Below are 25984 nucleotides of genomic sequence, written 5' to 3' on the forward strand. Positions count from 1 at the left end.
TAAACTTTTCACGTATAAAGTAATAAATCGATTTATTACTAATTTCTACAACCACGCCGTTCTTTTATAAACCCCCTGTATGTAATAAACCAGACACAACATGCTGAAAGACATACTGTAGATTACATCAGGCTGAATAATTTTCACTTTCGCGAAATTGATTATTCCACACATTTAAACATTGCTGTTCCGATGGGAATCTAATAGCCAATAAACATTTGTTGGAAAGTGTACGATATTTCCATCTAAAGCAATTGCTACTTCAATAATCATTATTTTTTCGTAAATGTTAGTGAGTGTATCGTGTTAACCTGGAGTTATGAAACTATAACAAGAACGAAAAGAAATACTACATTATCTATAAACTTATTATGTCAGTCAAATATGGATAAATGTAAAATGAGTTTTTCAGCGATAGATGTTCTTACCTGCGGCTCCGACGCTCTTGGTGCAAAGCTCTTCACTATCCCCCAGAGCAATACGAACACAGCAGGAGCACCTGCGAACAACAGGTGCAGACAACCAATATCGGCACTGATTTACAATACAAAATTGGAAGGTGGCTTCATTTACCCTGGGAGTGCACAAGAGTAAACATGAAAAATTACAATACCGTGAACGGAGCGTCTCATATATCCGGAAGTTAAAATGACAACAAAATCACGATATCACAATGATTATTAACTGAAACTGCCAAGCTCAGGCCTTAACGTTACGCTGTTGAACCGAGCAGGAATGACATTCCAACGAAATTAGTTACCATGCCTTCTGGGTGAGAATCTCGAAGTAGTTGCCAACAAAAGATGAAAGGTCAAAGCAGGGAAGAATATCCGTCTTTCTATAACAGTATATCTCGACCATTCGTAGCTACATGTGGACTGCCGTATTCCTATTAAAATGCAGTGTCAAAATAGCTTGTTAAAGCCCACCTAATAGTTATCCTTACGACTCACATTCACGTTTGGCTTTCATCAGAGGTTAATGATGTGATCTAGCTCCAGCCCTGGTTCGTAACTCTTAGAAGACGCAACTTGGCTGATTTGCATTTGTGTACTGATTTAAGGGTAATATACTCTTTATGAGACATATACAACTGTTACTAAATGTTTCATTGTAAATAAATCCGCTCAATTGTACTTGACAAATTCTATTTTTGGATAAAATCTTACACAGGACTCTAGTTTGAGGAAGTAAATCCGAGCTTCAGGCACCACAAAAAGCAAGGCAAAACTCATTAATGTTATAAGAGTTCACACAAATGTGAACGTAGTGTCCTACCTTGAATCTGAACGAGAAAATTTCCCGAGTCAGTTAAAAATTCAGCGCATTTATCAAGCAGCATGCGAGAACCAGTGCGGGTGCGGCATAGAAAGGTTATTTGAGTCAACCAGTACCATGGTGGGTCAACAGGAAATAACCGAAAAAACAGGTTTAAATCAACAAACAAACGCTCATTGCCAGGCTAATGTAACCTACGACTCAACTGCATACGCCATACATGTGGCTTAGACTTTAGAAAATAAAATAAAGGCATAAATTCCGTAGAATGCGAGTTTGTGAACCGAAAAAATAGCTTACTACAAAAGTGCCCAGCCTGCTTTTATGGGAAGCTATTTCTAAGGTTCGCAAATTAGCATTCCAGGGCTTTTTAGCCTTCATTTTACCTTCCCTGACAGTTCGCAGTTGGTTCGTTGGCTACTTCAGCCTGATTGAGCGTTTGTTTGTTGATTCATTCCGTTTTTTTTATTTTTTTAAATTACACTCAGTTTACCCGGTATGGTACTGGTTGATCCTAAGGATCTTTTCATGCTGCAACTTTACGAGTTTTCGCATCGTATTTCATAAATTTGCTTTATTTGTTACATTACTGATACGTTTTTCTCGTCACATTCAAGGTGTGACTTGATGCTGACGTTTGTATGAATGCTTATAATGTTTTTTAATTTTATGGTATACCTTCCACTTTGTACAGCAACGGCCTTGCCGCAGTGGATACACCGGTTCCCGTCAGATCACCAAAGTTAAGCGCTGTTGGGCGTGGCTGGCACTGGGATGGGTGGCCGTCCGGGCTGTCATGCGCTGTTGCCTTTTTTCGTGGTGCACTCAGCCTCGTGATGTCACTTGAGGAGCTACTCGACCGAATAGTAGCGGCTCCGGTCAAAGAAAACCACCATAACAACTGGGAGAGCGGTGTGCTGACCACACGCCCCTCCTATCCGCATCCTCATTTGAGGATGACACGGCGGTCGGATTGTCCCGATGGGCCACTTGTGACCTGAAGACGGAGTGCTTTTTTTCACTTTGTATCGCCTGAAGATCAGAGTTATATCCTGAAATCCGTGCCGAGTTTACAGTTTTATGTAAATTAAGCATTTGTCAAATACAACTGCGCGGATTTACTAATCATGAAACATTTTATTCTTCATGAAAAATAAGTTATGAATGTGGTGCAGGTGACTGTCGTGGATATGGATGTGAGACCATTACCCATGAATGTAATCAGATGTTATCTGCTACCATACTCCTTAACGCCCCCCCCCCCCCCCCCCCCCCCCCCACACACACACCCTCTGCCCTTTTTCCCGACCCACGCCATCATAAATAATCTTTATAGCGAAACACAAGTTTCTTTGAACACTTTCATATTCAAAGTTAAATGAGATTTAGTTTTTGTAGATTAGACGACTGGTGCTATTTACCTCTGACAACATTTTATTTCCTCCCTGCTTCTCTTCCTACCGACACTTGTTTTATCCTGCATCCTTTAAAATCACCCAAATTAAAATGAGTGCGCAATGATTAAGCCTACTGTTTCTAAATAACTTAATCGCAGGAGTCCTTATTTCCAAACTGGCAGAAATCGGAGGACTTTTGAAGGCCAATGTTTTGTGTCCGACCACTGGTACTACTACTGCTAATACTGCTAAGACTACTACTAATAATAACAGTAATATGATGGAGGCCCTATAGCAGTACAGTATGCATTATAAAATAACTGTTTTCTGGTGCTGTCCAATAGTCCTTTTATTGTTACGAAACGAGTAATGATGCAATATCTGACAAAATGCCGAAAGTACGCACAACTTGGAGAAGACATTTTCATGAAATGTTTAAGCATATGTGATGTGTATGTTACAACTTTAATGTGTCAAGGAGTCTCAAACCTTCGAGTCAAACAAATGCGGGGGTCAACAAACGATTATATTGAGGTAGGAAACCATTTGTCGGGAATGTTTATTTATTGTGTTATGGACATACACAGCGTACACCCTATAACAACAACTTAGCTCATAGTATCTGTGCAAAGTGACGAAACCAATCTCAATATAGGCACGAAAACGACCCATGAAGTTTTACCACTCGCTATCAAAGATCCCTGTTGTCTGTGGCACCAGGAGCCAGACAGCTTCAACGCTAGCAAGCATGTCTTCATCCTTTTCTAGGGGGTATCAAATACCAAAGTCCTGACGTTACACCCGAGGGAAAAGTTGGGACCTGTGAGATCCGGTGATCACGCTGGCAAGCGAACAGGATCTCCTCTTCCAATCCCATGACAAAGGCATGTGTTGTTCAGGTGATCGCTGACAGAGGTACAGTCTCCAAAGACTCTCGCAGTAACGTGGTCTAGTCAAACTGGGATGCAGCAAATAAGATCCTATTCGGTGATGGTTTTATCAACAGCCGAAACAGCCAAGTTGGGATGAGGGCAATCCCCATGCCACCCACATACGTGGCCACCAGTAATGATTCTCTGTCAACATATTGACGTCAAAAAAGGCATGATTATTGGCTGTCGGCCCAAAGATGGAATCATTTCTGAAACGGTCACGTTTGTAAACTGTTCGTGTGTCACCCTGGTTAAAGTATGCTGTACAAGTCACAATGACGCTATTCAAAACCAGCGCCGAGTTAGCTGTGTTACACCACGGGCAGTAGATGAGAGGTGTGAACGCCGACTGCGGAGATGTGTACAGGCGAACGACTTTCAACTGTAGAGCAACTGACTGCACAGGTAAACCAAGGCTGTACAGCGTATGGGCCTCCGCAGTAGGTGCCTGAATTGTGCATCCAAATCGGCTGCTGTTAATTGTCACGAAGGCTGGAATTTGCATACCAATACATTGACTGGACGGCCACTGAGAGGCGATAGGTGCCCTATTCACGCAAATGAGCTTTAGCGCTCCATCGAACAGACGGCCATGGCGTGTTTAAGGTGTGCAAAGTCTAAACGCAAAAAACCTGCAGCATTTGACATAGGTTTCCAAGCTGGAGGAGGGAGCCTTATGGTCTGAGGAATATTTTTGTGGAACTCCCTGGGTGATCCCGTCATTGTGGATGGCACAGCGGATCAACACAAGTACGCCTCTATCTTCGGGGACCATGTCTATGCCAACATGCACTTAGTTATTCCTCGGCGTGATGGCATCTATCAAAAAGACAATACAATGAGACACAGAGCTCGCAGCGTACAAGCGTTGTTAGAGCATCAGGATAACCTTTTCGTACTCCTTGGCCTCCAAAAACCCGGATTTAAGCCCAATCGAAAATCTGTACATGGCAGTTATAAGAGACGAGGGACATGAAAGGGAAGCAGTGATTGGGAAGGGAGTGAGACCGGGTTGTAGCCTCTCCCCGATGTTATTCAATCTGTATATTGAGCAAGCAGTAAAGGAAACAAAAGAAAAATTTGGAGTAGGTATTAAAATCCAGGGAGAAGAAATAAAAACTTTGAGGTTCGCCGATGACATTGTCATTCTGTCAGAGACAGCAGAGGACTTAGAAGAGCAGTTGAACGGAATGGACAGTGTCTTGAAAGGAGGATATAAGATGAACATCAACAAAAGCAAAACAAGGATAATGGAATGTAGTCGAATTAAGTCGCTTGATGCTGAGGGAATTAGATTAGGAAATGAGACACTTAAAGTAGTAAAGGAGTTTTGTATTTCTGGAGCAAAATAACTGATGATGGTCGAAGTAGAGAGGATATACAATGTAGACTGGCAATGGAAAGCGTTTCTGAAGAAGAGAAATTTGTTAACATCGAGTATAGATTTAAGTGTCAGGGAGTCGTTTCAGAGAGTATTTGTATGGAGTGTAGCCATGTATGGAAGTGAAACATGGACAATAAATAGTTTGGACACGAAGAAAACAGAAGCTTTCTAAATGTGGTGCTACAGAAGGATGTTGAAGATTAGGTGGGTAGATCACGTAACTGATGAGGAGGTACTGAATAGGATTGGGGAGCAGAGAAGTTTGTGGCACAACTTGACAAGAAGAAGGGACCGGTTGGTAAGACATGTTCTGAGGCATCAAGGGATCACAAATGTAGCATTGGAGGGCAGCGTGGAGGGTAAAAATCGTAGAGGGAGACCAAGAGATGAATACACTAAGCAGATTCTGAAGGATGTAGGTTGCAGTGGGTACTAGGAGATGAAGGAGCTTGCACAGGATGGATGAGCATGGAGAGCTGCATCAAAGGAGTCTCAGGACTGAAGACCACAACAACAACAACAACAACAACAACAACGATAATCTGTGGGGACTCTCTATCGGGCTATTATTCCTCAACAGAGTGACATAGTACAGCTACCAACGGCACTGGAAACGACGTGCCTCCACATTGTTTACGGTAACATCCGTCAGCTAGAGGTAGCTTGTTTGAGTACTAATCAAAAGTGATCGGTCCCGATTCCAATCCCGCCACTTCTTAAATTTTGATTAAAACCAGCATTTGACCTCATTCTGCAAACGGCCTTCTCAAACAGGGCGGTAGAGTGAACAGGGGTTCACGGCACTCTCTTAGCCTTGAGGTGGGAAACTGCCCCTAAAGAATCAGCAAGTATCAACGGCATAACGATGCAGAAGGCAATGGAAACCACTGCATTAATGACACATAACGTGTATCCACAGACATGTGGCCTGTAATAAAGAAACAAAAACCTTTCATGATGATCTCTCCACGGGGAAAAGGGTCTGGAATAGTCCCTCGCTCGACTCTCCGGGAGGGCACTGTTAAAGGGGAGCTGAGCATGAGAAAAAGACTGAATAATCGACGATAGGATAGCGTTCTACGAGTCATGGCGTGGAATGTCACAATCTAGATGCAGTAGAGGTCAGTGAGTGAAATGCAAAGAAGGCAAAGATTTCTGGTCAGACGAGTATAGAGTAATATCAACAGCAGTAGAAAATGGTATAACGGATGGAAGATTTGTTAAGAATTGGAAAGTAGGATAGGGAGTTCGTTACTGTGAACAGTTCAGTGACAGGGTTGTATTTATCAGAATCGACAGCAAACCAACGACGCCATCAATAGTTCAGGTACACATGTCAAAGACGACGGGATAGACAGAAGATATGAGGATATTGAAAGGTAACTCGGTATGTATAGGTAGATGAAAATCTCATAGTCATGGGGACTGGAATGCGATTATATGTGATGGCGTAGACGAAAAGGTTGAAGGAGAATACGTGCGCGTGAGACAGGAAACGAGAAAGACTAATTGAGTTTTGCAATAAACTTCAGTTAGTAATAGTAAATACTCTGTTGAAGAATCATAAGAGTAGGATGTATCCCTGTAAAAGTCCCAGTGATAGGAGAAGATTCCAGTTAGATTACATTGTGGTGAGACAGAGATCCCGAAATCAGATACTAAATTGTAAAGCGTACCCGGGAGTACATATACATTCAGATCACAACCTAGCTGTGATGAAGAATATTGTGAAATTTTAGACATTAGTCAGGAAGAATAAACAGGCATACGCTTGACTTTCTCCGATGCCATTGAAACGGCAATAAGGAATAGCTCAGTAAGCAGTACAAATGAGGAGTAAGGGACATCTCTATAGTTACAGATAAAGCAACACAGGGAATACCTCTGTAGTCAGTAGAGAGAAATTCAGGAATACATAAACGCAAGTCGCTGAGGAATGAAACGAACAGGAAGCGCAGGGAAACTAAGACAAAATGGCTCCCTGGAAATGGAAAATGTGTAGAAATGACTGTCGGAATGGCTGACACAGCATATAGGAAATTCAAAATAAGCTTCGGATAAATGAAAAGCAAGGTTGGTATCATTCAGAGTGCAAAAGGAACTTAACTGTTAAACGCAGAGAAGATAGCGGATAGGTGGAAAGAGTACATTAAACTCCTCTATGAGGGGGAAGATTTGTCTGATGTGATAGAAGAAGAAACAGGAGTCGATTTACAGGAGATAGGGGATCGAGTATTAGAATCAGAATTTAATAGAAATTTGCAAGAGCTTAGACCAAATAAGGCAGAAGCAATAGTTAACATTCCATTTCAATAACTAAGATTATATTGGGAAGTGGCAACAAAAAGACAATTCACGTTGGTGTGTAGAATGTAAAATCTGATTACAAACCGTCTGACTTTCGGAAAAATATTATCGACACAATTCCTAAAACTGCAAGAGATGACGAGTGCGAGAATTTAGACCAGAGTCAGCCTAACAGTTCATGCAGCTGAGTTGCTGACAAGAAAGATGCACAGAAAAATGCAAAAGAAAATTGAGGATGTGTTATATGACCATCTTTCGACGAACTGGAAATAGCATTCGACATTGTAAAATGCGTCAAATTGTTCGAAATTCTAAGAGAAATAGGGGTAAGATGTAGGGAGCGACGCGTAACAGGCAAGAGACAAGAGGAAATAATAAGAGTTGACGACCAAGAATGAAATGTTCGGATTAAAAAGGGCGTAAGAACAGGGGTGCAGTCTTTAGCCCCTACTGTCCAATCTGTATATCGAAGAATCACTGAAGGAAATATAAGATCAGAAGTGGAATTAAAATTCAAGCTGAAGGGATATCAATGATAAGACTCGCTGATGAGATTAATGTCCTAAGTCAAAATGAAGAGGAATCACAGGCTCTCCTGAATGGAAAGAACAGTTTAATGAGTACAGAGTATGGATTGGGAGTAAATTAAAGGTAAACGAAATTAATATGAAGCGGATATGAGAACAGCGAGAAACTTAGCATCAGGAAATCTGTTAAGTCATCGGGGAATGACTTCCATCGTACTAGGAGGGGCTGCAGAGAACAAAAACAATAGAGGAAGAGAGATTGGAATACATCCAGCAAATAACTCAGGACGTAGGTTGCAAGTCCTACTCTGAGATGAAGAGGTTGGCATAGGTGCGGGCTGCATCAAACCAGTCAGAAGACTGATGACTCAAAAGAAAATGAATAAATAAAATAAAAAATAAATCCAGAACCTTATTAGCTTTTTCCTGCATAACTCTCAGCGATCCGCCCTGGAAAAGGTGGTTATGCAGGCTTTTGTCAGAAGGTTACATTAATGTGAATGGACATTGTATTACTATTATTATTATTATTTTCGTGTTGTTGTTATTGTGGTCTTCAGTCCTGAGACTGCTTTGATGCAGCTCTCCATGCTACTCTATTCTATGCAAGCTTCTTCATCTCCCAGTACCTACTGCAACCTACATCCTTCTGAATCTGCTTAGTGTATTCATCTCTTGGTCTCCCTCTACGATTTTTACCCTCCACGGTGCCCTCCAATACTAAACTGGTGATCCCTTGATGCCTCAGAATACATCCTACCAACCGATCCCTTCTTCTAGTCAAGTTGTACCACAAACTTCTCTTCTCCCCAATCCTATTCAATACCTTCTCATTAGTTGTGTGATCTACCCATGTAATCTTCAGCATTCTTCTGTAGCACCACATTTCGAAAGCTTCTATTCTCTTCTTGTCCAAACTATTTATCGTCCCTGTCTCACTTCCATACATGGCTACGCTCCATACAAATACTTTCAGAAACGACTTCGTGACAATTAAAAGTATACTCAATATTAACAAATTTCGTCAGAAACGCTTTCATTGCCAATGCCAGTCTACATTTGATATCCTCTCTACTTCGACCATCATCAGTTATTTTGCTCCTCAAATAGCAAAACTCCTTTACTACTTTAAGTGTCTCATTTCCTAATCTAATTCCCTCAGCATCACCCGACTTAATTCGACTACATTGCATTATCCTTGTTTTGCTTTTGTTGACGTTCATCTTATACCCTCCTTTCAAGACACCATCCATTCCGTTCAACTGTTCTTCCAAGTCCTTTGCTGTGTCTGACTGAATTACAATGTCATCGGCGAACGTCAAAGTTTCTATTGCTTCTCCATGGATTTTAAAAGCTACTCCAAATTTTTCTTTTGTTTCCTTCACTGCTTGCTGAATATAGGGATTGAATAACATCGGGGAGAGGCTACAACCCTGTCTCACTCCTTTCCCAACCACTGCTTCCCTTTCATGTCACTCGACTCTTATAACTGTCATCTGGTTTCTGTACAAATTATAAATAGATTTTCGCTCCCTGTATTTTACCCCTGCCACCTCCAGAATTTGAAAGAGAGTATTCCAGTCAACATTGTCAAAAACTTTCTCTATGTCTACAAATGCTAGTAACGTAGGTTGCCTTTCCTTAATCTATCTTCTAAAATAAGTCGTAGGGTCAGTATTACCTCAAGTGTTCCGATATTTCTATGGAATCCAAACTGATCTTCCCGAGGTTTTTCCATTCGTCTGTATAGAAGTCGTGTTAGTATTTTGCAGCCTTGACTTATTAACCTGATAGTTCGGTAATTTTCACATCTGTCAACACCTGCTTTCTTTGGGATTGGAATTATTATATTCTTCTTGAAGTCTAAGGGTATTTCGCCTGTCTCATACATCTTGCTCACCAGATGGTAGAGTTTTGTCAGGACTGGCTCTCCCAAGGCTGTCAGTAGTTCTAATGGAATGTTGGCTACTCCCGGAGCTCTGTTGCGACTCAGGTCTTTCAGTGCTCCGTCAAACTCTTCACGCCGTATCATACAGGTATCTCCCTTTTCATCTTCATCTACATCCTTTTCCATTTCCATAATATTGTCCTCAAGTACATCGCCCTTGTAAAGACCCTCTATATACTCCTTCTACCTTTATGCTTTCCCTTCCTTGCTTAGAACTGGGTTTCCATCTAAGCTCTTGATATTTATACAAGTGGTTCTCTTTTCTCCAAAGGTCTCTATTTTCCTGTAGGCAGTATCTATCTTACCCCTCGTGAGATAAGCCTCAACATCGTTACATTTGTCCTCTATCCATGCCTGCTTAGCCATTTTGCACTTCTTGTCGATCTCGTTTTTGAGACGTTTGTATTTCTTTTTGCCTGCTTCATTTACTGCATTTTTATATTTTCTCCTTATTTTCGTAATCATTATATATTGCTATATTGCTCTTGCCAATGGAAACGGTACTGTAGACTCACTGACTAAAAGCAAGAGAGAGAGAGTTCCTGGACGCTCTAAACTTGACTCTTGCATTCTACGTGATGCTTCCTGTCGAGAGTCTACATCTACATCTAAATGCGTAGTATGACGGACGGTTCATTGTGTACCACTGTCACCTTACCTCTCCAGTCGATAATAACTCGCAGGAATATTTTCATTGTGTCTCTGTGCGGGCTCGACTCTCTGTGATTTCAGTTCCATGGTCGTTTCGCGAGATATACGTAGGAGGACGCAACATGTTTATTCGCTGTCTAGGAACGTACGCCTTTGTAACTTCAGCACCATGAATCAGAAACCCTCTCTTGCAGCGTCTACCACTGGAATTCGTTGATAATATCTCTGACGCATTCGTGCTTATAAATGAACCTGTAACGAAACGCGCTGCTCTTCCTTTGATCTTCTCAATTTCCTCCGTCAGTGTGGTGTTGTCGGCGAACGAGGTAGCATGTCAGAGTTGGTACTACACTTTGGAATCCCAAGTAATAACAGCAAGTACCAAAAGCAGTGACAAATGAGAAACGTAGGTGTAAATAAGGCCTCACGAGGTTCTGTAAGCACCGATGCTGGAAGAGTAATTGAGTCAAAGCGCAGCGCCGCCTAACCCCAGTCCGCAATCATCGCTTACGGAGACAGCATCGTCTTAGTCAGATCCAGCAACACGACTTGTATCACCACCAAGTTTATAATCAATTTTTCATTGAGAGGATACTACCACTGTTTATTGTATCAAGTGATAAGTTATAGCGTGCAGCCACTGTAACAAATACTTTAGGTTACCCTGTAGAGATAGATTGTTTCCAAGTTAAATATTGTGATTTTTTCAAGTTATAATAAAGTTATCTAATATTTTCCTGTGTTGTAGTATCTGCTTGACCTCCTCCAGAAGTAAATCTAAGCTTTCTAGGATGCACTGTAGTGCCGACGCGAATGTCTCAATTGGCTTTTTATCCGTCGCTACAATCAGTCATATCTCGTACGGGTCCCATACTGATGTATCATATTCATGTACTGGTCGAAAGAGCTTGCTGTAAGCTACTTCATTTCCGGGCTGACTGCGCTTCTTGGCGATTCTTCCAATGATTCTCATGCTGGCAGCTACATTACTCTCGATTAGTTTTAAGTGGGCTGTCGATTTCAAATTGCTCTGTACACATAGTCACAGATATTGAAAATGGTGCCTTGTGATATAATTTCTGTGATACAGCGAAGAGGCTTACTAACAAATAGGGTGAATAGACAGGTTTGACAACAAAGCTTTATCATCATTAGCATAATTAGTAATTTTGCGCTTGTGATTTAAGGATACTGCTCTATAGAAGCTCATAACTCTGTAGTTTTAACACTCATTACAGCCTGCTCAAAAAAGCCGACCAACTTTCATCATATCGATTAGAAGTTTTATATGTGATCAACAGTAAGCCTTATTTAGAACGGAAGCATTTGATAAGACTGCTAGGGGTTCTGTAAGTGCAGTGGACGAAACGGATCAGAGGAAATTAACTGAGCTCTAGCAACGGAGAAATCGAGGTCCTTACGACCATAGGAAAATCACTACGTAACTTATTAATTTATTTTCTTAGCGAGAAACGTCTACAGCGTATTGCAGATTTATTCTTACGTGGGAGTTGATTTCAGCAATGCAAATTATCATTTAAGTCTCGTTACAAAAGGAACTTTGTCTCATAAAAACATAGAATTATATCGGTACTGAGGCCTATTCAACATTTTGTTATTATATATGGCGTGCGAAACAATCGCCTCAGCATCCTAGCCTCTCCACAGTTGCGAAGAAAAAGTAGCGGGAAAGAAATCATGTGACTGTCGTGACTAAACATTTATGTTATTGATCAAAAATATAAAGAAAGTATTATCCGGCAGCTGTCACTAATGAAGAATAAACAGAGGAACAAGAATAGAAAACTGACAAAGTGGACTCCCATCCGTAGACTAAAGAAATATCGATAAAATATATCACAGGGTAATATAGAATACATCACCGCAAGTGCAAGCAGTTGCTATGACATTAACTTAAAATAAGGCCAACTTGCTCAACGTGGTCTATCTCACAAAAATTATTGTTTATAAAACATTAGTTTCACACGCATATTACGGAAATGCTTTGGGAAACGGTTCTGAAGGCCATACTAGAACATTAAGAACAGAAATTTCTACCTCAACGTGAATAACGCCTGGCTTCGCGCACTTGAATTACTTAACGCACAAAGGCCTGATGGAAAGTATGGAATCACTTAGGAATCACTTAATTAGTACCAATATTTGCTAGCTATCACAATCCCTAACGCTCTAAATGATTTACAAATGAATGAATATGGTATTCCCGAGAAAACACATGCTTACCAATTCGAGTCTGCAACATATCACGTCCAACCCCTGGCAACAGCTGTTTTCGTTTTCCTGTCTCCAGAGAAGAGCTGCGTCCGTCGGGGGTGAGAACTGACGCACCTCTAATGCGGTCCATCAGATGTAACACTTTCTGCTGCGAACTAGATGCCGATCTAGCTCGCAGCTCCTACTCAGAGGGAATTATCCGGTCAAAGTTTTGCCAGGGAGACCTCTTTACAGCACCGAAGGTGTGTGTGAGAATATCGAAGTTGGCCCTACAACTTCTGAGAATACGAAAAGGCGCATGCATTCTAGAACCACAGACATAGAGGGAAATCGAAGCATCATGGCTATATCAGGAAGGCTGCTGAACTGAATGAAAAAAAAAAATCTGGTTCCCATCCTCTCTCACTACCCAGGCTGATATAAGCACAGAAAATTATCTAGCGCCACAGGCGTGTTGCTGGAAATTATAGATGCACGAAAGAAAATATATTTTCATTAACAAATAAAAAAATTACAAAATGCAAGACGTGCTTAATGAATGAGAAAGAATGCAAGTTTTTAAAATTTTTGGATGTAACTGCTTGCGGTGATATTTTTGTACCTGTGTAATCATACAATAAAGGATGTTTCTGTCTAGCTGTTCACAGTAATTTACATTTGTTTGTGTTTAGGATCAACTGCCACTCCCTGCACCAACGTCAGTCAATCTCAGGTATCCTTCATTTCGCTACAATTGCCTCTGTGAGTAGCAGCATCATCCCCGAAAAGCCTCATGTACCTTCCGACGATATCACGATATCTACTTGGTCATTTAGATATGTTGTGATAAATAATGGTCCTATAACACATCCCTGGGGTGCAACGGAAGTTACATTTACGTCTAAAGACTTCTCTCCGTTCAGAATGACCTACTGTGCTTTAGTTACTAGAAATTCTTCAATTCAGTCACAGTTGGTCTGATATTCCATACGCTCGTATTTTGTTCATTAGGTAGCAGCGCGGAGCTCTATCGAATGCCTTCCGTAAGTCAAAGAACTCGGCCCCTGTCAGCGCGACTGTATCTACTGCTTTCTGGATCTTATGGACGAATAGAGAAAGACGGGTTTCACACGATCGTTGCTTTCGTAGCTCGTGTAGGTTCCTACAGAGCAAATTTCCAGCCTCCAGAAATGTCGTAATAAGCGATCGTAGAACATATTCGAAAATTATGCAACAGACCTATGTCAGAGATAGGCCTATACTTCAGCGCGTCAGTTCTACGTCTACATCTACATCTACATCATATTCCACAAGGCACCTAATGGTGTGTGGCGGAGGGTACTTTTGGTACCAGTATTTGATCCATTCAACCCTGTTCCCCACGCGAATAGTGCATGAGAAGAATGATTGTCGGTAAGTCTCTGTATTGACTCTAATTTCTGGAATTTTCTCCTCGTGATCAATACGCGAGATTGAGATTTTTACTCTGCAGGCGAGTGTGCGCTGGTATGAAACTTCCTGTCGGATAAAAACTGTGTGCTGGACGGACACTCTTACTCGGGAGCTCAGGAACTAGGCTCGCAGGAGAGCTTCTGTGAAGTTTGGAAAGTAGGAGACGAGGTACAGTTGGAACTAAAGCTGTGAGGACGGGTCGTGAGTCGTGCTTGGGTAGCTCAGATGGTAGAGCACTTGTCCACGAAAGGCAAAGATCCCGAGTCCGATTCTCCGTCCGACACACAGTTTTAATCTTCCAGGAAGTTTCAATACGCGAAATGTATGTGAGGGGAAGTAATATTTTGTCCGACTCCTCCTGAAAATCAATAGTAAATAGTAATAGTAAATCATAGTAATATTAAATAGTAATAGTAATTGTAAAGCAATAGTAAACCTCTCCGTGATACACGACACCTCTCTTGTAATGTTTGCCAGTGGAGTTTGGTTAGCATCTCCGTAACGCTCTCTCGACAGCTAAATGGTCCCGTGACGAAGCGCGCCGCTATTCAATGGAACTTCTCCAGCTCCTTTATCAGTCCTACCTAATAGGGATCCCAGATAGACGAATTCAAGAATCGGGCGAACAAGCGCCTTATAAGCCACTTCTTTCGTGAATGAGTTACGTTTCCTTAAGATTCTTCCGATCAAACTGAGTGTTTTGTCTGCTTTTCCCATTATGTGTTTTATATGGTCATTCCACTTAATGTCGCTCTAGCTACTTACTCCTAGATATTTTACGGCAGACGCTCTCTCCCACTGTTTGTCACCAACAGTGCAGCTGTACAGTAGAGGACTGTTCTTGAAAACGGGAATGACCTGTGCTTTCTTCCAGTTATTAGGAGGGCTTCGCTGACGCAGAGACTTATTGCACACTGTTGCTAGAAGAGGGCCCGGTTCTTTCTCATTCCCTTGCAGAATCTAACTGTTATTGCAAAAGTTCCAGTGGCATTTCCTGTATCAAGAGCTTTCAGTTGCTTCTCTGTCTGTTGACCACTTATTGGGATGTCAACCATTGCGTCGCGCCACAATTTACCCCGAAGTAAACTGGCAATTTACGCGAAATATTCTGAAAGTTCCTCGTCAACTGTTCCATCACTACTGCTGCCGAGGCAGCGGTTTTCTATGAAAGTAACGAAACTATGTTTAACCAAATTATTACAATTGGGACTCTGTAACAATCGCACTAGATGTTTTCGTTTTTTTATGGCTGTAAATGACCTCCACCACCAACGTTCTGCCTGTCTTTGTGATTACATTCCAAGCAGAATTTAGGGACGTCTGGATTCAAACAACCGTCTGTCCATAGAACTATTTTGGCAGTGTTACCGGTTATGAGCGAGATTTGTTCCGGGACCTTTCCATAGGTGCTCCTGCAGTTAAATAATGGCGTATTAACATTTTCTTTCTCCGATTTGATATTACGAATGCTACACAGTCTGGTTTCGGAATGCATCTTTCGCGCCTGTGGAGGGAGTTCTCTACCTCAAAAATGCACATGTATACTCCACACTTACCCCGCTAATAGCCGCTTCCTGCTCATAGCGCATGTCTGAACTACTAATGAGAACCATACAGTTCTACACCCGATAGATGAGGTCGAGAAATTTGTATCCAGTACAAACCTTAGATTTAAACCTTCCCGCCGCGCGGGATTAGCCGAGCGGACTAAGGCGCTGCTGTCATGTACTGTGCGGCTAGTCGCGGCGGAGGTTTGAGTCCTCCCTTGGGCATGGGTGTGTGTGTTTGCCTCTAGTATAATTTAGGTTAAGTAGTGTGTAAGCTTAGAGACTAACTAGGGACTTTAGCAGTTAAGTCCCACAAGATTTCACACACATTTGATCGTTTGTTTTAAACCTGCCACCCTGTTAGGGGTGGAAGCACAATCAGTTCTGGGAACGATGGTGGAACACAATTGTTCTGTTTACACACCAATGGTGAGTCTGACTTTGTTCATCAAATAAACCTACTGCCCGTAGGAACTGAGGATTGCCTCTGCGCCCAGGCAACTAGCGTCATTTGTCATGAGACACATTTGGCAGCCCAATACACCAAGTGTGCTCAGTCGCTGGCTGCCAGCCCCCTCCACATTTCGGACGTACCCCACCGCCAGGAAAGAATGTGGATAGTGGTACAAATAAATTTCTGGGGAGGGCAAACACAGGTCAGAGGTATTTTGAATAATACACTCCTGGAAATGGAAAAAAGAACACATTGACAACGGTCTGTCAGACCCACCATACTTGCTCCGGACACTGCGAGAGGGCTGTACAAGCAATGATCACACGCACGGCACAGCGGACACACCAGGAACCGAGGTGTTGGCCGTCGAATGGCGCTAGCTGCGCAGCATTTGTGCACCGCCGCCGTCAGTGTCAGCCAGTTTGCCGTGGCATACAGAGCTCCATCGCAGTCTTTAACACTGGTAGCATGCCGCGACAGCGTGGACGTGAACCGTATGTGCAGTTGACGGACTTTGAGCGAGGGCGTATAGTGGGCATGCGGGACGCCGGGTGGACGTACCGCCGAATTGCTCAACAAGTGGGGCTTGAGGTTTCCACAGTACATCGATGTTGTCGCCAGTGGTCGGCGGAAGGTGCACGTGCACGTCGACCTGGGACCGGACCGCAGCGACGCACGGATGCACGCCAAGACCGTAGGATCCAACGCAGTGCCGTAGGGGACCGCACCGCCACTTCCCAGCAAATTAGGGGCACTGTTGCTCCTGGGGTATCGGCGAGGACCATTCGCAACCGTCTCCATGAAGCTGAGCTACGGTCACGCACACCGTTAGGCCGTCTTCCGCTCACGCCCCAACATCGTGCTGCCCGCCTCCAGTGGTGTCGCGACAGGCGTGAATGGAAGGACGAATGGAGACGTGTCGTCTTCAGCGATGAGAGTCGCTTCTGCCTTGGTGCCAATGATGGTCGTATGCGTGCTTGGCGCCGTGCAGGTGAGCGCCACAATCAGGACTGCATACGACAGAGGCACACAGGGCCAACACCCGGCATCATGGTGTGGGGAGCGATCTCCTACACTGGCCGTACACCTCTGGTGATCGTCGAGGGGACACTGAATAGTGCACAGTACATCCAAACCGTCTTCGAACCCATCGTTCTACCATTCCTAGACTAGCAAGGTAACTTGCTGTTCCAACAGGACAATGCACGTCCGCATGTATCCGGTGCCACCCAACGTGCTCTAGAAAGTGTAAGTCAACTACCCTTGCCAGCAAGATCTCCGGATCTGTCCCCCATTGAGCATGTTTGGGATTGGATGAAGCGTCGTCTCACGCGGTCTGCACGTCCAGCACGAACGCTGGTCCAACTGAAGCGCCAGGTGGAAATGGCATGGCAAGCCGTTCCACAGGACTACATCCAGCATCTCTACGATCGTCTCCATGGGAGAATAGCAGCCTGCATTGCTGCGAAAGGTGGATATACACTGTACTAGTGCCGACATTGTGCATGCTCTGTTGCCTGTGTCCATGTGCATATGGTTCTGTCATTGTGATCATGTGATGTATCTGACCCCAGGAATGTGTCAATAAAGTTTCCCCTTCCTGGGACAATGAATTCACGGTGTTCTTATTTCAATTTCCAGGAGTGTAGTAATAACATTGGATACTCAAGAACCATTCAAATTACCATAAAAATTGTAAAAATTACAAAACCTCATAAGTGATAATGTGTTTTCAAAGCCACATAGCTGTATGAAGATGCTTCGTTAGCAATTACTGGTTTCACATCAGTATAGATTCACATTCTGGTTTATAACTATTATACTTCCATAATTCGGACTAGGTATTAAAATCCATGAAGAAGAAATAAAAACTTTGAGGTTCGCCGATGACATTGTAATTCTGTCAGAGACAGCAAAGGACTTGGAAGAGCAGTTGAACGGAATGGATAGTGTCTTGAAAGGAGGATATATGATGAATATCAATAAAATCAAAACGATGATAATGGAATGTAGTCGAATTAAGACGGGTGATGTTGAGGGTATTAGATTAGAAATGAGACGCTTAAAGCAGAAAAGGAGTTTTGCAATTTTGCGAGCAAAATAACTGATGATGGTCGAAGTAGAGAGGATATAAAATGTAGACTGGCAATGGCAAGGAAAGCGTTTCTGAAGAAGAGAAATTTGTTTACATCGAGTATAGATTTAAGTGTCAGGAAGACATTTCTGAAAGTATTTGTATGGAGCGTAGCCATGTATGAAAGTGAGACAGGGACGATAAATAGTTTGGACAAGAAGAGAATAGAAGCTTTCGAAATGTGGTGCTACAGAAGAATGCTGAAGATTAGATGGGTAGATCACATAACTAATGAGGAATTATTGAATAGGATTGGGGAGAAGAGAAGTTTGTGGCACAACTTGACTAGACGAAGGGATCGGTTGGTAGGACATGTTCTGAGGCATCAAGGGATCACCCATTTAGTACTGGAGGGCACCGTGGAGGGTAATAATCGTAGAGGGAGACCAAGAGATGACTACACTACGCAGATTCAGAAGGATGTAGGTTGCAGTGGGTACTGGGAGGTGAAGAGGCTTGCACAGGATAGAGTAGCATGGAGAGCTGCATCAAACAAGTCTCAGGACTGAAGACCACAACAACAACATACTTCCATAATGTAGAATGACAATTACGGAGTCCCAGCTTGCGGGTAGCTTCCACGTTCGAAGGGAGACTACACTGTTGGGTTGCCATAACACGTAGATAACTTCCCGAAAGCTGTGGCCCCATAATAGTCGATCTAAATTGCGGAAATATAACCAATATAAACCTGAAGGTGAGTCTATACTGAGGTGAAACCGAGAGTTGCGAAATAAAGCACCTTCAAACAACTATGCATTCTTTACCTTTCTACAATTATAACTTTTATGATTATATTAATAGTTATTGAGTGACGATTGCTGTTACTGATATTCACAGTTGACAGTGGCCTTGTTTCTCGACCTACCCTCTATTCTACTGAGGGGCTCTGTCACGACCCTATCATTGGAGCTCCGAACGACAAGAAACCCCACCCACTGCACTTGTTCGGACCTCTCAGGAAGATCGGCCACAGTCCCGAAAGGCATGGCGACCAGTGCTGGCTGAGATGTACCTTTAGCAACAGGAAAAGCTTCGAAGCTGTTTTTAGATGTAAGGATACTGTCGTGAGTTGTGTAATCGCTTCCGACTTCCGCCCAGAAAGTCGCGACTCAGCCACTGTTCGCCATTCTCCGGCAGGGGCGTGCGAACCGAGAGGTGCAGCGGCATCAGGAACCCATGGTGACGCTGTAGGCTCCAGATATGCCAATGCATTCGTCTCAGATGCCCCAACGCCACCGCAGTTCAATGCAGCAGCCTGAAACCTATCGACGGTGGCCGACACAGCTGCCAGATGCTTACAGACTGTCATCAATTTCTCCTGCATCAGTACTCAACAGGTGCAGTCACTATACAACTTTAATCATGACGATGTTTGGTTTTGGGGCGATCGTACAAAGTTCCAGGTGTTACGCCGTCCAATTTTTGGACAGCCACCGTCACGAATGACGATGATGATGATGAAATGATGAGATCAACACAAACACCCAGTCCTCGGGCAGAGAAAAATCCCCAACGCGGTCGGGAATCGAACCCAGGACCCCGTGATACAGAAGCAGCAACGGTAGCCACTAGACCAAGAGCTGCGGACGAACGTAAATGATTTACATCATGTTACACGAGATACTGAAGACGTAACGCTAACCTAAGAAACTTAACGCATTCAACAGAAGAAGTAGAAAAATATGCAAACACAACAGAATGTGGTGTCACCGCCAGATACCACACTTGCTAGGTGGTACCCTTGAAATCGGCCGCGGTCCGTTAGTATACGTCGGACCCGCGTGTCGCCACTATCAGTGATTGCAGACCGCGCGCCGCCACACGGCAGGTCTAGTCTAGAGAGACTCTCTAGCACTTGCCCCAGTTGTACAGCCGACTTTGCTAGCGATGGTTCACTGTCTTCATACGTTGTCATTCGCAGGGACGACAGTTTAGCATAGCGTTCAGCTACGTCATTTGCTACGACCTAGCAAGGCACCATATTCAGTTACTATAATCTGAACAGATAATATTGTGAATCACGTACCGTCAAGAGCGACGTTCATCATTAATGGATTAAAGTTAAATATGAAACTAAATACGTCTGCTTTCTGAATTCTAGTTTCTTGTCATGTTCCAGACCTCACGTCAGAATAGTCCTTCCATCCTCACGCCAGCCTGCGTGGGCTAAAACGCGTGCATTTCGGCCTCCACTCTTAGCATGGTGTTGGCTCTTCTGCCAACACAACACAAGAAGTTCAAATGGTTCAAATGGCTCTGAGCACTATGGGACTAAACATCTGTGGTCATCAGTCCCCTAGAACTTAGAACTAATTAAACCTAACTAACCTAAGGACATCACACACATCCATGCCCGAGGCAGGTTTCTAACTTGAGACCATAGGGGCCACGGAGCTCCATACTGAAGCGCCTAGAACCGCAGTAAATGAGAATTCACTAAGCTAAATGATGTATACATTCAGTGAACAAACGACAAGCCGCTGTTGATGGTGACTCGCTAGATATGGCTTGATTTGTATGCCCCTCTGTAACCTTTCCATGCCAATATTGTAAAATTTTTAATAAAAAGAAAATGCTGGATAGGGACTCAGTGACTGAGAAAAGTTTTATAAGAGTGTTTAATGAAAGCGGTGTGAAGACAGTATGTACATAAACAACAGCTGGACGAACATGCTTCCTGACAAGCAGGTAAAATAGGTGTTCTACAAACTGACTCATTTATGTCATTTTCTCCTCCTTTTCTCTTTCAAGGAAATCTTGTCGTCTAAATAATGCCGTTCAGTGACTTCGCCTTCAGCAGCAGTGTGCTTCACAATTCCGTTGCCAACAAGTCAAGAGTGATTACAATACAATCCCTCGAATTTCTGGTGCGCAACGCAAGCGACAGATTGCTGCGTAACAGAGCAGAGACAGAAGATCAAAGGGAAAACTGGCTGCCGGTGTCGCCCATCCGGACAGCGTGCGCCCACTTAGGGTAAGGAAAGCTGCACAAAGAGCCGGGGAGATTTCCAGCGGAGATTACCTGGAAAATCTGAGCTTGCCGCTTCTGCCGGCAGCGGCCTGCAGCTTACGCGGGGCGGCTTTAAGAGGATTGCTGTCTGGAGCACGGCGCGTAGGCCCGGAGCCGGCAGGCGAAGGAGCGCAGGTCGCTGTTAATACACGCTGGGCCCCGGGCGAGGTTTCTTCGTTGTAGCGCTCCGCGAGCTCACGGTTGGGTGCCGGGTAATTGCTATTATGGGCTCACTTTCTGCTCGTTTCGATTAGTCTCACAGCGGATCAGAGTGTCAACGCGTTCTTCCATCACAGCTCGGAGGAACAACTTCATATTATAGAACAAAAATTCTGTTTGCACTGAGAATTCTGTTACTGGGGAAGAATACGTAAGGTCAATAACAGCTATTAAGGTAATTTTTCAGACCTCTTTCGTAACATTTCTGGTTCAACCATAGCCTTCGATACTACTCATCGACTAGTTTACCAGCGACGTCGTCACAAAACAGAAATGCAACGCAAACGTGGTTTCAAGAAGACAAACATAACATTAATCCTCTTACCCTGGCGCGAAAATATAAATATAAGTTTCGGAGCAAAACAAAACTCCCCCCCCCCCTCTGGCTCTGATGGGCCCAACGACACCGACCGACAGCCATGTCATCCTGTGCCTACAGCGACTTTGAATGCTGTGTGGAAGAACTTGGGTTCAGCACACCGCTCTCCCGCCCGTTGTCGGCCGTTTTGATCTTGGAGACTCTACTTCCCATTCTAGCAGCTCCTCAGTTGGCCTTAGGAGGCTGATAGCAACCTGTACCAGTCCTCCTAAGAAGGAAACTTCCGTGGCAGTAGCGGGAATCGGAACCTGGTCGTCTGTACACATAGAGACACGCTGACCACAAAGCAAAGTTGGCGGACAAACATGACTTACAGAATAGTAAAAACAACAAAAGTAAACATCGAAAATAAAGTGGCAGCCATCGCACGATACATCGGTTTACATAAAAAGGAAAGGAACACTAAGTTACTATGAACCAACATAGCGTTCAGTACGTCACTTAACCTATACTGCCTACCTCGAAAAATTGACGACATTACAGAACATTGGACATGTCCAGAAGAACAGATACCATCTTCATATAGTCAAGTCGAACCGGCCATTGACTTTCTTCTCCGGTGCGAATGCACACGCATTTCCCGAACTCTTACAGGACGCGGTACGATTGTCTGCCGCGACTAATGAGTGTAATGGGAGGGGCACTGCGAATGTAGTATGTGGATATTAAGTTGGGAATGTGTGTCTCACGGGGAGCGTGCAAGGGATAAGTCCCTGCATTCGCTCTATCCTCTGTGCCCTCGTTGGCTCACATGGATAGAGCATGTGCCATGTAAGCAGCAGAACCCAGGGTCGAGTCCCTGTCGTGGCACACATTTTTCAACTGTCCCCGTTGATGTATCAACGCCTGTCGACAGCATAAGGTCTTGATTTAATTATCATTCCATTCTAGAGAGCTGCACGCTCACTTATGGTATCGGACATGTCCGAAAGAACAGATACCAGCTTCATATACGCCAACAATGACGTCAGGGCACCCATTACACTGCGTAGTGTTTGCCATGTAATAGCACAGCCACAATCGCTTTCTGCTCTGTCACAGACTGTACGGTATGGCACAGAGCAGACGCCTGTCACTCTGCAGTGGACCGCCTTAGGAAGAATGGAAGCAGAACAGTCGCAAACTGATGTGACCTGATGGCATAATGTGAATCACTGTGTTGTTTATAGACACCGAAAATGTATCGCGGCAGGGCCGACAGCAATTGTCATCAGAAAGAGAAGACCGTTATTTGGCTGCAAGGGCACGACATACCGCCTTAGTACGTCACTGCAACTGGCATCTGACTTCGCAGCAAACACTGGACGTGTTGTACCGAGGGAAACGGTGTACAGAAGGCATCAGCAGAGTGGTCTTTACTGTCGTAGACCAGATGTGTTTCTCCCTCTAAGGCTTCTTTACTGAAGGGAACATCTAGAGTGGAGTCACCAACAAGCTACCTAGACGAACAGAGTGCCAATGTTCATTTTGGAGATGAGTGCCGATTTGTTCTGGAGAATGATTCTCAACGGATTCTCATCTGGAGGACACGTGGGACACGGTTTCGGGACCAAACATTATGGAATGAGAGCGATATCGAGGAGGATCCCCAATGGTGTGGACAGGGATTATTTTGACCGCTCTAACACCTCTCTATGAAATTGTACGGGTGAATCGTCAAGGTTTAACTGCTGTCAGTTGTCGTGCCGAAATCTTGGGACTTCATGTACGGTTGTTGCAAGGTGCTGTGGGCTCAGACATTGTTTTCAAGACCGGTAATACACCACACCGTAAAGAATGGTTGGTTGATGTTTTCTTCGAAACGGGAGATATTCCACTCCTTGCGTTGACTGCTAGCTCCTCCAATTAGAATCCCATAGAGCAATGGCGGCCAAAGCTTTCCGCTTGAGAAGTCATACTCATTCTGCCAACGCCTCTGTCAAAAAGGGCGGAGGAGGGGACAGAAGTTAAAGGCACTCTCTTGTCCTCCGCGTAGGAAAGTGCCCCTAAGGGCCGAAGAATCAGCAATGATCAACGGCATGAGGATGCAAAAGGCAATGAAAACCACTTCCTTAAAGACACATAATATGTATCCACAGGACATGTGGCCTGTATCTGAGAAAAAAAGTTTCATGAAGTTCTATTCACTGGCAAAAGATTCTGGAACAGTTTCCTACTCTTCGGGACAGGACAGCCAAAGTGGAGATGACCATCAGAAAGAGACTGAATAATCAGTGAAAGGATAACGTTCTACAAGTCTGAGTGTAGAATGTCAGCAGCTTGAAAGGGGTAGAGAACATAGAAAATCTGAAAATGGGAATTTATAGGCTCAGTATAGATATAGTACGAGTTAATGAAGTGAAATGAAAAAAAAAGACAAGGATTTATGGTCAGGTGAGTGTAGGGTAATATCAACAGTGCCAGAAAATGGTACATCGGGTGTAGGATTCGTTATGCATAGGAAGCTAGGACAGAGAGTGTGTTATTGCGAACAGTTCAGTGACAGGGCTGTTCTTATCAGAATTAGCAGCATACCAACAACTCCAACAACAATGGTTCAAGTATATTTGTTAACGTCACAAGTTGAAGATGAGGGGATATAAAAATATACGAGGATATTCAAAGGTTAATATCGTACAAAAAGGGAGACGAAAATCTGTCATGGGTTACTGAAATACGGTTGTAGGGGATGGAGTAGAAGAAAAGGTTGCAGGAGAATAGGGCTTGGGACGAAGAGTGAGAGACGAGAAAGACTAATTGCGTTCTGTAATAAATTTCAGCTAGTAATAGCGAATACTCTGTTCAAGAATCACAAGGGGAGGAGGCGTACTTGTAAAAGGCTCGTGATACGGGAAGATTTCAGTTAGATTATGTCGTCGTCAGCTTGAGTTTCTGAAATCCGGAACTGTGTTGTAAGGCATACCCAGCAGCAGAAACACACACAGACCACAATTTAGTACAGTAGGCTGAAATTCAGGAGATTAGTCAGGAAGAATCCATATTATAAGAAGTGGGATACGGAAATACTAATGAATAATGAGATACGCTTGAAGTTCTCTAAGGTTATAGATACAGCAATAAGGAATAGCTCAGTAGGCAGTACAGTTGATGAGGCATGGACATTTTTAAAAAGGGCAGTCACAGAAGTTGGAAAGAAAAACATAGGTGCAAAGAAGGTAACTGCGAAGAAAATGGGACAACAAGAAATACTTTAGTTCATTGATGAAAGAAGGAAGCACAAAAATGTTCAGAGAAATTGAGGAATGCAGAAATACCAGCCGCTGAGGAATGAAATAAATAAGAAGTGAAGTGAATCTAAGGCGGAATGGCTGCACGAAAAATTTCCAAAATTGAAAAAGAAATAACTGTCGAAAAGACTGGCTCAGCATATAGGAAAGTCAAAATAATCTTAGGCGTAATTAAAAGCAAGAATGGTAACGTTAAGACTGCAACGAGAATTCCAGAAGAGAAAAGAGACAGATGGAAAGAGTGCATTGACGGCATATACGAAGAAGAAACAGAAGTCGATTTAGAATGGATACAGGGTCCAGCATTAGAGTCAAAATTTAAGAGAACTTTCGAAGTCTTAAGATCAAATAAATCAGAAGGGATAGATAACACTCAAATACAATTTTTAAAATCATTGTAGGAAGTAGCAACAAAGCAACTATTCACGTTGGAGTGTATAATGTACGAGTCTGGCGACTTACCATCTCGGCTTTCGGAAAAATATCATCCCTGAAATTCCGAAGACTGCAAGACTTAATAACTACGAGAATTATCGCGCAATCATATTGACAGCCCTTGCATCCAGGTTGCTGACGACAATAATATACAGAGGATTGGGAAAGAAAATTGAGAATGTGTTAGGTGACAATCAGTTTGGCTTTAGGAAGGGTAAAGACGCTAGATTGGCAATTGTGCCGTTGCGGTTGATAATGGAAGCAAGACTAAAGATAAATCAAGACGTGTTCATAGGGTTTTTCGACCTGAAAAAGGCGCTCGACACTGTAGAATGGGGTAAGCTATAGGGAGAAACAGCTACTATACGATAAGAACCAAGAAAGAATGATAAGAGTGGACGACCAAGAACGAAGTGCTCGGATTCAAAAGGGGGTAAGACAGGGATGTAGCACTTTGCCCTTACTGTTCAATCCGTAAATCTAAGT

At 43.4% G+C, this 25984-nt stretch overlaps 1 protein-coding gene and 1 pseudogene across 2 annotated transcripts in view; one reads left to right on the forward strand and one right to left on the reverse strand.

The window, feature by feature from the left end:
* The window catches only part of LOC126354714 (diuretic hormone receptor-like), a 1166839-nt gene that overhangs the window by 127899 nt on the left and 1012956 nt on the right, over nucleotides 1-25984 (reverse strand). For both annotated transcript variants that reach the window (XM_050004564.1, XM_050004563.1), the window contains exon 10: nucleotides 429-499. In XM_050004564.1, coding sequence (XP_049860521.1) covers nucleotides 429-499 — 71 coding nt within the window. The remainder of the gene's footprint in view (nucleotides 1-428; nucleotides 500-25984) is intronic.
* On the forward strand, nucleotides 1971-2088 carry LOC126356586 (5S ribosomal RNA; annotated as a pseudogene).

This window comes from Schistocerca gregaria, chromosome 3 (genome assembly GCF_023897955.1).
Source record: "Schistocerca gregaria isolate iqSchGreg1 chromosome 3, iqSchGreg1.2, whole genome shotgun sequence".
NCBI classification, from domain to species: domain Eukaryota; kingdom Metazoa; phylum Arthropoda; class Insecta; order Orthoptera; family Acrididae; genus Schistocerca; species Schistocerca gregaria.